This window comes from Erpetoichthys calabaricus, chromosome 13 (genome assembly GCF_900747795.2).
Source record: "Erpetoichthys calabaricus chromosome 13, fErpCal1.3, whole genome shotgun sequence".
Classification (NCBI taxonomy): domain Eukaryota; kingdom Metazoa; phylum Chordata; class Cladistia; order Polypteriformes; family Polypteridae; genus Erpetoichthys; species Erpetoichthys calabaricus.
Genome location: NC_041406.2, coordinates 35,374,781 through 35,391,758, shown reverse-complemented (window position 1 = coordinate 35,391,758; position 16,978 = coordinate 35,374,781). Strand labels below are relative to the sequence as shown.

General features: G+C 44.1%; 1 protein-coding gene across 1 annotated transcript in view; it reads left to right on the top strand.

The window, feature by feature from the left end:
* Window positions 1–3,199, top strand: part of tg (thyroglobulin) — a 335,665-nt gene extending 332,466 nt beyond the window's left edge. Inside the window, exon 47 of the mRNA XM_051936137.1 lies at window positions 2,893–3,199. Coding sequence (XP_051792097.1) covers window positions 2,893–3,014 — 122 coding nt within the window. The 3' untranslated portion in view covers window positions 3,015–3,199. The remainder of the gene's footprint in view (window positions 1–2,892) is intronic.
* The last annotated feature ends 13,779 nt before the right edge of the window (window positions 3,200–16,978 follow it).

The window sequence follows — 16,978 nt, the reverse complement described above, 5'->3', positions numbered from 1 at the left end:
TTTTTTCTGTAATGCTCCATAATCCCTGAGGTGGCTACACATCTCTGGCTTCCCGTCCTATTCAAGAATCCTGCAAGAACAGTTTCTATTACAAAGCTTACATTTAAAATGAATGAATTGCCTAGAAATCTGAATTTTTACTGTTTTAAAGTCTTCCACTGTTCGTTTAAGTACAGCAAATGCCCATTCAACTTTATTTTGTCATAGTTGAGTCCTTTCTTTTTTTTTCGGTGACTCTCTTTGCTGATTATGGATTCCTTTCTAGAAGTGTTTTCAGATCAGACAATGAAGGCCTAATGAATGGACCCTGCAGCTCTGACCATCAGCCTGCTGCTCTGCTTTCCCCATTTTTAGTGGCCTGTGCTTTTCGAACATAAAATGTTGACTTTTTCGTGAAGTAATTCACTGTTTCACTCCTTTTAATTGTAAAATTTATTTATTTCAAGAAATTAAGTAAAACATATTAATATAAAAAATGGCTGTCACAAAAGATGAACATAAAAAAATTGTTTTTTAACCAAACAGTGATCCACATTTTTATGGTACTATATATAATATAAAGTGCTATCTTGACAGCCCCTTGTTTGCTTTTTGGAATGTCGGGATACACATGTTGGGCAGGTTTTGTAAATTTAATTTAATTTCACCAGTTAAATGGGGAAACAGAAAGAGCAGTCCTCACATGTGCACAGGGACCTTCCAGTTGCCCTTCTTGGGCACTTGCATTTCTGGCAACTTCCTGCAATGTGGAAAATTCCTGAAGCATCTGGAAATCCCAATCACAAAATGGTCTCCGTCGTATAGTCAGTGCAAGAAGATGGGAGACACAGAGAGAGAGCGAGCTGTGACTACGCATATAGAAGGCATACACTTCTAATCCATATCAGCATCCCAGCGTGCCAGAACTTCTTCCACACAAGGCAGTAATAGACATGGAAAAGGCGGAGTGCAAGTCCTTCATAGGGCCCACACACACACATATCCACACTCTCTTAAACTGGAATCAGCTTCGAGTTGCCAATTATCCTAATCTTGAAAGAACATTAGAACAGTTTCGATGAGAACACACCATTCGGCACAACAAAGTCTGTCAATCCTGCTCACCTAATTTCTCCAAAATGACATCAAGTTGAGTCGCCAGAGTCCCACTCATTAACACGGTGCATGGTGACTGGTCCAATATGTCTGTGATCCTCTGTGTGAAGAAAAACTTTCAAATATTTGTGCTATATGTCTTAAGGTGTGAGGAAGTAAAACCCACACAAGCATGTGTATCTATTAATCTGTCCCTCTCTGTATAAATAAAACAGCATATATAACACTAGAAAACACTAAAAGGGGGAAAAATGTCATCTCAGTGATGGTTGGTGCCAGGGAGGTGGGTTTGAGTATTTCTGTATCTGCTGATCTCCAGGTATTTTTATGGACTTCAGTCTCTAGTGTTTACATTTATTTATTTGGCTGATGTCTTTATCCAAGTCGACTTGTAACATTTATGACACAATTGGTTACGTTTCTTTTGGTTTTCCAATTGGAGCACAGGCAGGTCACCTGACGTGCTCAGGGTCACAGAGTGTGAGTAGTGGGATCTGAACCGACAACCTCAGGGTCTGAAGTCCAAAGCCTTGACCACTACACCACACTGCCTGCCTACTTAGAATGGTGAAAAACAAAAAAAAAGAAAAAACATCCAGTGAGCGATGAGAGAAGTTGGACAGACTGGTATACACACACACACACACACACACACACTCAGTAAACAAAAGCTTAGGCCCACTATGCTAACACTCAGTAAAGCCTCCTCAAAACAGCCCCATGGCTTCATGGCACGTATTCCACGTGATGTTGGAAACATTCAGATCTGACAACCGGGAAGGCCACTGAAGAACATTGAAGTCGTTTTCATGTTCTTCAAACCAGTTTGAGATGACATTCGTCTTGTGACGTGGTGTTTTATCATGCTGGAAGAGAAGAGACAAATGGTGAGGAACAATACTCAAATAGGCCATTACAATTTAACTGGCCTTAGGTTTGCCAAGAGAGCATTCCCTGCACCATTAAACCACCACCACCAGTCTGGACTGTTGACACATGGCAGGTTGGGTTCATGGATTCACGCTGTTGGTACCGTCTGTGTGCCGCAGCAGAAATTGAGATTCGTCAGATCAGGCTGCATTTCCCCAGTCCTTAACTGTTCAGTTTTGGTGAACCTTTGCCCACTGCAGCCTCAGTTTTCTGTTCTTGGCAGACAGGAGTGGAACCCAGTGTGGTCTTCTGCTGTCGTAGCCCATCTGACTCAAGGTTCAACGTGTTGTGTGTTCTCAGATGCTCACCACAGTTGCACAGAGTGATCATCTGAGCAGCCATAGCCTTTCTGTCAGCTTGAACCAGTCTGGCCAGTCTCTGCTGACCTCTCTCATCAACAAGGCACTTCCCTCTGCAGAACTTCCACTCACTGGATCTTTTTTTGTTTATCACCTCATTCTGAGTAAACTCTGGAGATTGTTGTGCATGAAAATCCCAGGAGATCAGCAGTTACAGAAATACTCAAACTGACCTGTCTGGCACCAACAATCGTTCCACTATGAAGATCACTGAGTTCTCCATTCAGGTGTTTGATGTGACAGTAACTGAAGCTCCTGACCTGTATCTGCATGATTTTTGGCATTGCCCTGCTGCCACATGACTGGCTGAGTAGATAATTACATGGATAAGCAGATGTTTGGTGTCCCTGATTATTTGCTCTGTAAATGTGTGCTGTATATAAAAATATAAAATCCAAGTGGTTGTGCATAATTTATTCAGTATTAACAACCCAATATTTCTCTTATGAAGGCTTGTGAATTTTAACTTAATGTTCAGAAGGTGTAAATATTTTTTAATAATTTGCAGGTAGGCTCTTCAAGACTGGACCAGATGTGGATGTTGATGATATAAATCCAAATCCTTCTAGTAATTTCCAGACTCCAATCACAAAGAAGAAAGGTGATTTGGAGAAGGATGCTTACAACTAACTGTCGACTCTTTCTGTGTTGATTCATGTATTCATAGTAGAAAGTGAAGGGATGGCAATGTTCCTTAGGCCTTTCTTCAGCGAGCATCTTGTCTGTTTTTGTTAATTGTTGTCTTATTCTCATCAGTGTACAATTAATTATGCATCAAGAGCAGCCTGTCTGTAAGACAGTCAATAAAAACCTGCATTCAATGAGAAAGAGTTCACTGTGTTAAATTCAGCACATATTTTTTAAAATGAGATCCAGTGATATGCATTGTAAATGTAGAATTGTTAAGAAATGTCCAGTGTTCTTTATTAAAGTGCACTACAAAAATAAATAAAAACAAAGTCAAATGTATCTGTAAACTTTTGCATGAAGCCCTCAAAGTATTTGAGTTGGCAATATGGCGTCACAGCAGAATACCAAGGAAGATGTCAACCACTAATCATGGAGATGGAGAGTGGTAACGTAACGTTTTGCATGTTGATTAGCACATGCCAGGAAGAATTTGACCGTCACCTGACAGTGATGGCCCTGTAAACCCATGTGACTGCAGTGTGTCTCTCTTAAGAGACAGAATTTAAAGATACATAGAGGAAAGACGTGGTGGTGACACAGTCGCACATTTTCCTCTGCTGTTGTTAGAACTGAAGACTGTGACCTGGAAGAAGAGCACTAACCTCGCTGAAAAGGCCTGACGTCTTTAAACTCCGCAAGGAATAGACCGTGCGCATCATTAGAAAGTGATGGCCGTGTATGCTGCTGGTCTATCACCACAACTCGTTCATTTTGGTGTTTGCCTCAGCAATGAAGCAGAGCTGCCCTGGTGGCCTCAGATCTTCTTACGAGTTCTCATTTTCTTTTCTGGTACAGTATATACATTAACTACCGTTTGGGCACATCCTACCGTGTCTCCTGGACAGAAAAGATGTCAAGAGTGCATCAGGCAAGCACAGAGGTGCCCCCTGGATCAGTCCCAGGTCCTGTCCCCTCTCTCTGTACACAATCTCGCTAGGCTCACGTCATCCAGTCCTGTTGTTTCTCCTGTCAGCGCAGTGCCAATGATACGTAGCTACTGTGCAACTGTCCTTCCCACCAAAAGACCACCTGGTATCACCTGGCATATCTGCATGTCTAACTGATATTGCAACCTGGATGAAGGTGCGCCACCTTCAGCTTTATTATGAGGTCAAAGTCTCAAAAACATGCAAGTCCCAAAAATGCCCACCAGAGTGGGAGTCATAGAAGATGCAGGTTGACTGGCACACCGGCCATGGTGGGAGGTTTTTTACTCAGCCAGGAAGTCTTGTTAAAGGAAGGACATGGATGACTGGGCATCCTGTCTGGGTTGGTTAGGGGTACTGTTTCTGGTCAGGAGGCCATTATGAGATGTGGAAGAACACACATCCCGTCTGGGTGGGTTACTGGTATCTTTCCCAGCCAGGAGGCCATAACTGAAGGACAGAGGGAGACTGCCTCCTGGGGCCAAATATTCCCCCTATACCTCCCATTTATACACCCGCAGGGAATATTGGGAGTTGTGGTCCTGAGGGGCAGCCCTGTTGGGGTATTTGGGTGTCACCAGGTGGAGCTGCAGGGGAACACCCCTGCTACTTTGGGGGGCTTCTTCTTGGCCCCAAAGTGCTTTAGATGTGCAGTTCTGTGGCAATGGAAGTTCACCCGGGTCCAGTGTATAAGAAGCTGCCTCCTCCATATTAGGAGAGAGTTGGGAGGAGGTGGACAAGGCCTGCTCAGAAAAGAAAAGAACTGCGACTAATTTATACAAAGCTAGAAACCTGACGAAGGTATTGTTTAAATGAACAACTTCTTTCTTTGAACCCTTGACTGTGTGGTTTGGTTATGTCTGGGTGTTTGGGGTGCAGGTACACCCCCTAAAGGTCACAGGGAATATCACAGTCAAAACCCTGGCTAGTAATAGGGCAATCTTTATAAAATAAAAAGTTTAATTCTTCATAAAATGTTCTTCAAGAAGAATGAACCTCCACAGAGCACAAAAGGCAAAATGGAGTTGACTGAGACAACAAGGCAATGCAATGCAAACAAAGTTCCAATCCCTGAATCCAAAGAGTAGTCAAAAGACGCACAAAAAGGTCAAAAAATCCAATAAAACACAATAAGCACAAAAGAAACAAAAACTCTCCAGAAACTGCTAAGCTTGTTCAAGATAAATAACATCAATAACATTTTTGTTTTGAAAAATGGATGTTTACGGTAATGTTTTATTACTTTTTTCACATTTTCGGCCCTGACACCAATTAGCTCCATTACAAAATAAAAGAGCAAGCTAGTTGTTTTTTTTTAATGTATACAAATATTCTTTACTTTGGAACACAATTTCATAAGGCAAATCAATATACTGTACAGTAATCCCTCCTCCATCACGGGGGTTGCGAAGTAGAAACCATATGTTTATATGGTTATTTTTATATTGTCATGCTTGGGTCACAGATTTGCGCAGAAACACAGGAGGTTGTAGAGAGACAGGAACGTTATTCAAACACTGCAAACAAACATTTGTCTCTTTTTCAAAAGTTTAAACTGTGCTCCATGACAAGACAGAGATGACAGTTCCGTCTCACAATTAAAAGAATGCAAACGTATCTTCCTCTTCAAAGGAGTGTGTGTCAGGAGCAGAGCATGTCAGAGAGATAGAGAAAAGCAAACAAATCAATGGTGTTGTTTGGCTTTAAAGTATGCAAAGCACCACCGGCGCAAAGCTGTTGAAGGCGGCAGCTCACACCCCCTCCGTCAGGAGCAGACAAAGAGAGAGAGAGAGAAAAAAATCAATACGTGCCCTTCGTGCTTTGAAGTATGCGAAGCACCGTGCAGCATGTTGTTTCAGGAAGCAGCTGCACAGAAGGGAGCAACGTGAAGATAATCTTTCAGCATTTTTAGACGAGCGTCCGTATCGTCTAGGTGTGCGAACAGCCCCCCTGCTCAATCCCCCTACGTCAGGATCAGAGAAAGTCAGCGCAAGAGAGAGAGAAAAGTAAGTTGGGTATCTTCCCAGCCATCTGCCAATAGCGTCCCTTGTATGAAATCAACTGGGCAAACCAACTGAGGAAGCATGTACCAGAAATTAAAAGACCCATTGTCCGCAGAAATCCGCGAACCAGCAAAAAATCAGCAATATATATTTAAATATCCTTACATATAAAATCTGCGATGGAGTGAAGCCGCAAAAGGTGAAGCACGATATAGTGAGCGATTACTGTATAACATAACTGTGACGTAACAGCAAATGTATTCTTTAGCAGTGGTGCTTGACCCCTTCTACACCCCAACTCGCATGTTTCCTCATGAGACACTCGCCAGGCATGCGTGTGTGACAATCCGTATTATAATTAGACTAGCTGTGCCACCCCCCCCAAGTAATCAACGTAGCCCTCCCCATATGTAAGCATTAGCGTTTGCAGTGCGCCATCCACTGGAATGTATTTTACAATGTAGTTAGTAGTAAGATGCATTACATTTTTCATTCCAACAAATGGCACATCACAAACATTAGCACTGTTTTTATGATTCCCTTACCAAATGGCATATAACAGAGACATAGCAACCAGACAGACACATACACTTCTCCTTTTATTAAGGAGGATAGTAAAATATTATTATATAACATTAATTATAATACATAATATTTTAATATAATATTACTCAGGGCAGCATGGTGGCACAGTGGCAGCGCTGCTGCCTCGCAGTAAGGAGACCCGGGTTCGCTTCCCGGGTCCTCTCTCCGTGGAGTTTGCATGTTCTCCCCATGTCTGCGTGGGTTTCCTCCCACAGTCCAAAGACATGCAGGTTAGGTGGATTGGCAATTCTAAATTGGCCCTAGTGTGTGCTTGGTGTTTGTGTGTGTCCTGCGGTGAGTTGGCACCCTGCCCGGGATTGGTTCCTGCCTTGTGCCCTGTGTCGGCTGGGATTGGCTCCAGCAGACCCCCGTGACCCTGTGTTTGGATTCAGCAGGTTGGAAAATGGATGAATGGATAATCTTACTCTATATCATTTACAAGTCAGGTTGGGGAACATGCACTGGTACAGAGCGTTGCCACACCCACCACACAACAAAACACTTTGGAATCTTGGTTGGCAACCCCCCCAGGCAGACTTGGGGTCCAGTCCCACCCTCTAGAAATGACCCTCTATCTGCCGCAGCCAGGTGTTATGTGGGCGACCCCTTGGCCTGGTCCAGCCACTCAGGTCCTCAACAATGAGGATGCTGCAAGCCAGATCAGCCTCTGGGAATGGCACCACATTGCCGTAGTGCCGTAACTGACACCACAATGCATTCAGGACTCCATGACCAACCACTCATTCAGAACAAAGTCAAACCAGCGGTACCCAAGGATTCTCTGAAGACACACAGCACCAAAGGAGTCCAAGCTTGTTCAAGATGAACCACCAGGAACTGTGGGGACCTCTTGCTTTTGAGGGCAGTTTCTGGCAGTACTGGGCAGGTGGTCCTGCCTCTTGGGGAACTATCCACAAAACACAAGGCATAATAACAAAGGCAGCTTATACACAAAGAAACCAAACATTACCTCAGACTAATAAAATACATAAGTAATATCAAATTTCTAAGAAAATTCACAATATTAACATAACCGAAAGAATTCAATTTGAACAAAGAAGAAGTAAAACAAAGACTTGAACCTCATCTAGTAGAGAAATCCTGGCAAAGAAGGACCTCATTGTTACATCAGTCAGCCCACCCATCTGTTCAACAGCCCACCTCTGTTCAGTACGTAACCTCGGGGATGTGACTGATGACCACCTGACCTTCACCTGTCTCTCATTCAGTCCGTACAACACCCACAGGATTCGACCGTATCTAACAGAGTATGGTGGTCCGGGCTTTGCTCTTGTCACGTCTGGAGTGCCTGCTTGTGCTACCAGAATGCAGAAGCAGGTCTGGTGTTCAGCTAGGCGAGGTGGGCACATGCCACTCTGGTTTATGGTCATTTGTTGGCTCCCTGCAGCAGCACATGTTAAGTTCAAACCTACTGCTTGCCTCCAGAGTAGACAGTGGATCAGCATTTATATATGTGAAGACACGTGTGAGGTCCTCTGGTCCTTCTCACCCACTCAGGTCTGCTGATGATGGCATCTGGTGATGTCTGCCTGGCATCGAATCTCAATCGAGACTTTTTCAGGTGAAGGTCTGAGGTGTTGGAACGAGCTGTCACCTCCATCAGACTCCTTCAGTGTGTTTAAGAAGCATTTGGAGACTGTGATTAGCTTACTAATTGATAATGGCTTTGATGCGAGGCTTCTAATCGCTAAGATAAGAGGAACTAGTCTTGTGTTCTCTTTGGTTTGGAGCTCTTCACTTGTGGCAGGCAGTTCTGTAAACTTCTTCTGTAGCAAAGTCTCCAGGCTAATGTGGTTCCAATCCTACAGTCCATGATTCCTTATCACTTCCGGGTCAGATTAAAAAGTCCTTTTCTTCAACCCGGAAGCACGTCGTTCCTTCTGGTCATGTGATCATGACGTACTTCCGGGTTATAGGGCACGTATAAGTCCTTGAGCCTCCCTGTAGCGTCCTCTGGTGGGCCCCACGGTGACAAGCAGGGTTGGGAATGAAAACTCCTTTGTCCATAATTCCCTGCTGGTCTTCGGGGCACTCCCATGCTACAGAGAGGGCTCCATCTAGTGGCCTGGGGGTATTGGCCAGGATGAACTGCCGGCCATCTCCCACAGACACATAAGAGTGATGGTGACCTTATTTTACACCCAGGTCACTGTGACACCCCTGGTAAGGACCCTGTTGTACAATTCCTAACTTGGGGGTGTCAGTAGATGAGACCGAGCAACCAAGGGATGGAGTAAGAGACTCCGACTAAAAAAAAATATTCAAAATGTGGAATCTGTTTTATTCCAGCTTTGTCCATACTATTTTACAAAGAAATGTCTTGCAAAAAATATTTATAAAGTCCAATGCTAAGACACTTCCCAAAAGAAAAATCAGTGCAGGTGTTTTATTATTTACAGTGGCTTCTAAATCAAAAGTGAAGAAAAGAACAAAACAGAAAAAAAACTCTTCCACCTCCTTCTTCCAACTACAAAACTGATCACGAAGGACAGGCTAAAAAAAAATAATGAAAACAAAATGAATAAACTAAGAACCTACTATATACACAAAGAACAGTACGTCTCTCTACTACTCCATTAAATAAATCAGTAGCACATCCATCCATCCATTATATCCTAACTACAGGATCACGAACCCCGGGCAGGGCACCAGCCCACCCCAGGGCACACACACAACGGACAATTTAGAATGCCAATGCACCTAACCTGTTAGTCTTTGGACTTTGGCAGGAAACCCACGCAGACACGGGGAGAACATGCAAGCAAACCCGGGTTTCCTAACTGCGAGGCAGCAGCTCTACCACTGCGCCACCGTGCCGCATCAGTAGCACAAATCTACATTAAAGCCTGATGACCTGGTCAAAAAACGACCTCTGGCGTTCGGACCCTGGTTTTATATCCCGTGCCCTTTTGACCATCCAATCCGCCTTTACGTTTACCGTGAACTTCCAATAATAAGACACGTCGGGACGAGCGCCATTCACCAACACCTGCTCAGGTACAGGCCACCCGATTTAAATGTTCCTGCGCTCTCTCTCGTGCGCATGCGTACCTTGGAGTCTCTGTCTTGGAGACTTGCGATCTCCTCGATCAGCCTCTGTTAAGTAAGTACTGTACTACTTTACTTTCTCTTGCGTTATCTCCTATACTTTCCCACACGTGTGAATTCTCTTTTTTTTTGTCGGCTACTTTAAAACTGAGCTTTCTGTCCTTCAGACCTGTTCCTCTGATGATAAATACAGTATACAGTACCACTTTAACCCTCTCTCCTCCAGCGGTTACGGAAGCGCGCCTCCGCACTTGGCTGTCAGAAACCGTGAGCGCGCTCGAAGATCCGGCCTCAGTCGCGTGCCTCGGCGTCGGCGAGTTTGAGCCCCACGGCTTGCTCTCCTGTAGGCCTCCAGGCAGCCCCTAGAACATCCGGGATTCAAACTTTAATACTTTGTACCGCAGCCAGGTTAATCTACGTAGGGGCGCTAAAACAGGTGAATGAAAACTTTTATTTCTTTCACATTTTTTTTTTCTCCCAAATGTCCGTGATAAACCGATCAGTTGCCTCTTTATTTGCATTTTCTACAGCCACTGAACTTGTCTTATCAAAGTCACATTGGTATGTTGAGAGAACAAATCGGAGTCATCACATGCAGCCATTAAAGCCTGAACTTGAATTCAAAGAGGTACTCAGCCACACTTCCCTCATTTTACACACACTTTTAAAAGTGCAGATTTTTTTTTCTGCTAATGTGTCTGAAGGCTGCTGACAGGTTTTAAGGGAACACCTGAGTTAACATGCTAGTCAGAAGCCAAGCTTCTTAGAGAGTTCAGTCTTGTCCATCACACTTAACTCTTTCTTGAAAAACGTACAAAATTTTTAGTAACATGAGAGGACAGAGCTGACTATACCTCCTTAGAAGGCTGGCGTCCTTCAACATCTGCAATAAGATTCTGCAGATGTTCTATCAGACGGTTGTGGCGAGCGCCCTCTTCTACGCTGTGGTGTGCTGGGGAGGCAGCATTAAGAAGAAAGACGCCTCACGCCTGGACAAACTGGTGAGGAAGGCAGGCTCTATTGTAGGCACGGAGCTGGACAGTTTGACACCTGTGGCAGAGCGACGGGCGCTGAGGAGGCTCCTGTCAATGATGGAGAATCCACTGCATCCACTAAACAGGATCATCTCCAGACAGAGGAGCAGCTTCAGCGACAGACTGCTGTCACTGTCCTGCTCCACTGACAGACTGAGGAGATCGTTCCTCCCCCACACTATGCGATCTTCAATTCCACCCAGGGGGGTAAACGTTAACATTATATAAAGTTATTGACTGTTATACCTGCCTCGCACTCTCCACCTTGCACTTTTTAACTTGCACTGTTTTTATCACTCTTTAATTAATATTGTTTTGCTGCTGCTGGAGTATGTGAATTTCTCCTTGGGGATTAATAAAGTATCTATCTATCTAGTACTTGTGTTCTACCCTTTTCTATTATCGTGACGCAAATTGGATTTTCGTTTTTAACATTAGGCACCCAAAGGGGACATTAACATTAGGGACCTATAGGCAACTTTGCATCACCCCCACTAACTTTAAGGTTAGTATTTGTGGTTGGCGTAGGTCAGTCTAATAATTTAAACTCCAAAAATTAAGCAATCGGGGCACCTCCCCCATGGAGCCTAATACTAAAATGGGTAGCAACTGCCATCCGTGCTGTCTATTTACCACTTTTTTTTTTTTTTACAGCTATGCCTTATAACAAATGTTTTCTAAATGATGTCAGGTATTTTGAATACCAGTCATCATATGCTGGACAGGTAGCGTCCTGGGGGCTCCAGTGCCAAAGTACCTATAAGTGCAATTACAGCCATTCATCCATCCCTGATCTAAACCTAAAGGATAAAGTTTTTGAGTGGAAACTCACCGGCACTCAGTGATACCAATCAGTTTGTTAATACACGGGGAGAACCAGGAGCTGTGAGGCAGAAATGACAGCCGCGCACTACCACTCTACTGATGCTAAAACATCTGGACGGGGCGTACTGAACCTCCATTTGGTTAAAACTACACGTCTGTCTGTGACGCCTGTTCAGTTTGTGCGTACTACACACATGCTCAGCCTTTCTCTCACTAGACCACCAGAGCAGACACATGCTTCATCAATATGGCAGCAAAGTGAAAGAATGTAAACTATTGTAAGTGTGACTTTTTCAGTTCTTATTGTCTAGTTGCTTACAGAACAGAGACAGCAATTTACATCTGAGCATCAACATTCACTAATGTCAAGAACGACACTTGGTGATGACTTTCCAAGGTGAGTCCACAGAGCTGCAGCTGAAATGGCACTGCAGAGGAAGACGAGCAGTGAAGCGACTCCTTTACAAGGGCAGAATCTCACAAAAATGGTTTGTTTTTTGCTTTTTGTCCTTCTTTAAACAACATGTGTTTTTTTTTTTTTTTGCAATATGTGTGTAATCTTAAGATGTGGATCAATACTCAATAACATTTTTGTCTTGAAAAATGGATGTTTATGATAAACGTTTTACTTTTTTCCCTTTTTGGACCCTGATTCCAATTAGCTCCATTACAAAATAAAAGAGCAAGCTAGTTGTTTTTTTTTTAATGTATGAAAATATTCTTAAGAATGCAATTTCATAAGGCAAATCAATATATGACATGACTGTGAAGAAACAGCAAACTTCTTCTTTAGCACTGGCGCTTGACCCCTTGTCCACCCCAACTCGCATGTTTCCTCAAGCCAACACTCATGGCACACTCGCCAGGCGTGCATGTGTGGCAATTCGTATTATAATTGTACCGGTAATGGCGCACTACACGAGAATGTGCAGTGAATCCACTTGACTTGCGTATTCCTAGTTTTCATCCTCTTTCTCTGTACGTTTCACATTCGTTTGCTCAGAGGTTGATGCTCTTGCTGTTTCGTGAGCAGCTCCTCTTTTCTCCACCCTAGCGGCCGGCTGCTTCTCTTCTTTCGTCGGCATCTTTTCGCGTTAAAACTGATTAAGTCAGTGTTTGTGCTGCAATTACTTAATACGTTTTCTTTAATTTTTCACTTAAGCTGGCACTTACTGTAAGTCTTCCATCTGCCTCAAGAATGATTTAAGATATGAAGAGGTAGGGGAAGTGACAGCGAAGGTGGTAGGGATGAGAACGGCGCCTGTCCACATGTGCTGCACGGCGGCCCTGCTGGCTGCTGCCGAGGGTTGATTCTACAATAAAATAAAATGAGGAATAACCTTGGAGGTCAATCATCACCCGAAGGTGGATAGTAGACGTCACGTAGTATATGTGTACCAAATTTCAGGTCAATAGGTCAAATGGTTTGCAAGCTTCAGGTGATTTAAAATCCTGGACAGACAAACAAACAGCCACGGCAGCGTATTATATAGGAAGACTAGCTGTGCTACCCGCCTAAGTAATAAACGTAGACCTCATCATATTAACGTTTGCAGTGCACCATCTACTGGAATGTATTTTACAATGTATTTAGTAATAAGATGCATTACGTTTTTCATTCCAACAAATGGTGCATCACAAACATTAGCACTGTTTTTATGATTCCCTTACCAGACACATAGCAACCAGACAGACACAAAGATAAACAGACACACACACATACACTTCTCCTTTTATTAAGGAGGCTATTTATGTATTATTATATAACATTAATCATAATACATAATAATTTTATATAATACTCTATCATTTACTGGTCAGGTCAGGTTGGGGAGCATTCATTTGCACAGCACATTGCCGCACCCACCACATAATAAAATAGCTCACGATCCTGGTTGGCAGACACACGGTCCAGTCCTGCCCTCCAGAAATGACCCTCAATCTGCCACAGCCAGGTGTTATGTGGGCATCCCCTTGGCCTGGTCCAGCCGCTCGAGTCCTCAACAATTAAGATCCTGCGAGTCGGATCACCCTCAGGGAATCGCGCCACATGGCCGTAGTGTCATAACTGACACTCCCTCACAATGCAGGTAGTGTGTCTCATTCGGGACTCCATAAGCAACACAAAGTCAAACCAGCAGTACCCAAGGATTCTCCGAAGAGACACAGCACTGAAGGAGTCCAGTCTTCATCTCTCCAGGTCACTGGATAGCGTCCATGTCTCACAACCATATAGCAAGATGGGAAGCACCAGGACTCTAAAGACTTGAACATTAAATCATTACAGCTCATATTTTATTTTTTCTTCTTCTTCTTCCACTTCTTATTATTACCAGTTGTCCTACCCAACTAAAATGGTTTGAAATCCAAATAATCAATGTAGAGCACCGCATTATCATTTCTAGTGCACCATCTATTGGAATGCATTTTGTAGTAATAAAATGCATAGCAATTTTCATTCCAACAGATGGCACATCACAAACATTTTGTAGTAATAAAATGCATTACTGCAAAAGTTTGTGATGCACCATCTGTTGGAATGACAGAGATGTAGCTACTGGCCAGACACACAGATTCACAGCCGCACAGACACTTAACCTTTTAATAAGGTGGATGTTACATTACGTCTTTTTGTTGTAGATTATTGCTTCTTATTTTCACTGCTAAAAAGCTTTTTTTTGTGCTCTGCCAGGAGAAACCCCAAGAAAGTTCTTTGTTTCCAGAGGATTTTTAACAAAGGTAAGGCGTGTGTTGAAGCTTCTAGTTAAATGCTGGTTCGTTAATTATGTCAAAACAATGTTATGTAAAAGTTGGCATTTGAGGCCCCCCAATGGCAGAGCCCCAGATAGACAGCTGCTAATCTGCTCCATCCTGGGGTTTTTGACCTGTAGCCCTCCACACGTTGGCACTGGAGCTCCTCGGCCGACTGCTGCGCTCATCTCTGTTGATTTTTTTTGGGGGTCCCACAGCAATGCCTGATTGTGCATTGCTATGAGTGTTTCTCTAATACAAGCTAAATATAAAACTTTTATTTGTGCCCCAGTTGGTTTTTTTTTTTTTTTTTTTTGGTGTTGGTTATTTTTTTTTTTTTGTCATTGTAGCTTTGACGTGGCACTACAGCAGTCAGGACATTGCCAGAGGACATTTTCCAGCATCCACCACAGTGGTTAGACCACCTTCCTCCCTGCTCTAGTCTCAGTCCAGTCACTGTCCACGCTCCCCCCAAATCTGCATCATGGATTTCTCTCCTGGTGCTCCTCTTATGACCCAGACATGAGCCGTTTGAATGATCTGGAGCCTAAACTGTGCACGTGGTCTTTGACGAACCTACTTCCGTGTTTTTCCTCACCCAGTGGCCTCTCAGTGGTTTTCCTGTCAGTAACGGACTTGAAAACCTCCATCAGCCCAAAAGGCAGCAGCTGTGGGCTGAAGGTCTGGTGAGGTGGATAAGATGGCCTGTGCTTTCAGCCAGATGCAGGACTGGACAGTAACCGGGGGGCGTGACGGCAGCAAGCAATTTCCTATCAAATATATTTATAGCAGTGGCCTGTTTTGGTGTGTTTAGAGTGTGTGCATGGAAACCAACGTTTATAGAAATCTCACAGAGCTCAAGAAAACCTTTTGCCACCCGTGCCTTAAGTTCTCTTGTCCTTTATGGCGTCTGTTAATGAACAGAGTGTTCTGTACAGGCGCGGACACCTCCACAAAATGCTGCCGTCCCGAGGCTGAGCGGCTGTTTGTGGTCGTGTAGGTGCACTTGTTAAATGTCCAAATGGCTTTGCCTCTTTTTGAGATATCCTGTAAAAAATTGTACACTTCATCTCCGTTCCGTCACTCCGTCAATCTCCAAAAGAGCCGACAACGTCAACAGATGACTCACAAGCACCTGTTTTTGCTCTTCCAATATCCTCCTGCTGCTAAATTTCCATTTTCCAAAAGGATTTCTGCTCAATCATTTACTTCATGAATCACTGACATATTTGTTTTTGTCTGTTCTCAAATAGACATTATTCAAGATGGAAATTGAAAACTATAAGACATAAGATGTTTTTAATGAGTTGAAAAATTGTCTTAAGGTTTTAATCCAAATTGAGATTAGCAGCATGACATGCCCACCCAGTGCCATCTGAGTGATGGCAAATTAGAGCTCACCACACCCCCATATTACAGCACGAAACCCCCCCTTGGCCCAGATTCACTTACCATTCCTGGGAAGCACCTGAGGGTCTACCATATCAGAGGAGGAGACGTCCGTTACAGCTGAGAACAACAACCAACACCCCCTGACCAAGGCCCTGTGCCACCACCAGTGATGCTTAACTAAAGGCAGGGGCACCGGCTGTCCACGTGGACCACTGCATCGAAATCTCAGGGACGAGACCTGAAAACAACGAGGAACAACTTAAAATCATTTATGTTAGGTAGAATCCCCAGTGGGGGATTTTGGCCTTGGAACCCCTGCAGATTTGCCCCCATGGGTATATAAACTGTGGTCGAAATGTAACATCTTCTTATTAAAGAGAGAAACCTTCTCTAACAGGACAATTCAGTAATCAGGCTGGAGAAAAGCTGTTCATGGTATCTTTTAATGAAAGATGCCTTGGAGGGAGCATTCTTCAAAAGCAGTCTGTTACAGCATGATCAGAATAGTCAGAGAAACAAAGGATAGAGGTTCATTTTAAAAACTGTTGAATTTACATACAGTGTCAATCAATGCACACATTTTACTCTGGTTGGTTCATTGGTTTACACCCAAATGATTTATATAAAAGTCTATTATATTATATTCTGGTTCTTCTTATTGGAGTCCTTGGAGGGTGTGCTAGAGGACATACCTTCTGGGGACTCCCTCGTTCTATTGGGAGACTTCAATGCTCACGTGGGCAATGACAGTGAGACCTGGAAGGACGTGATTGGGAGGAATGGCCCTCCCAATCTGAACCCGAGTGGTGTTTTGTTATTGGACTTCTGTGCTCGTCACGGATTGTCCATAACGAACACCATGTTCAAGCATAGGGGTGTTCATATGTGCACTTGACACCAGGACACCCTAGGCCTCAGTTCGATGATCGACTTTGTGGTCGTGTCATCAGACTTGCGGCCACATGTCTTGGACACTCGGGTGAAGAGAGGGGCGGAGCTGTCAACTGATCACCACCTGGTGGTGAGTTGGCTCTGATGGTGCGGGAGGATGCCGGTCAGGCCTGGTAGGCTCAAACGTGTTGTGAGGGTCTGCTGGGAACATCTGGCAGAGCCCTCTGTCAGAAGTAGCTTCAACTCCCACCTCCAGCAGAACTTCGACCACATCCCGAGGGAGGTGGGGGACATTGAGTCCGAATGGGCCATGTTCCGTGCCTCTATTGTTGAGGCAGCTGACCGGAGCTGTGGCCGTAAGGTGGTCGGTGCCTGTCGTGGTGGCAATCCCCGAACCCGTTGGTGGACACCGGCAGTGACGGATGCCG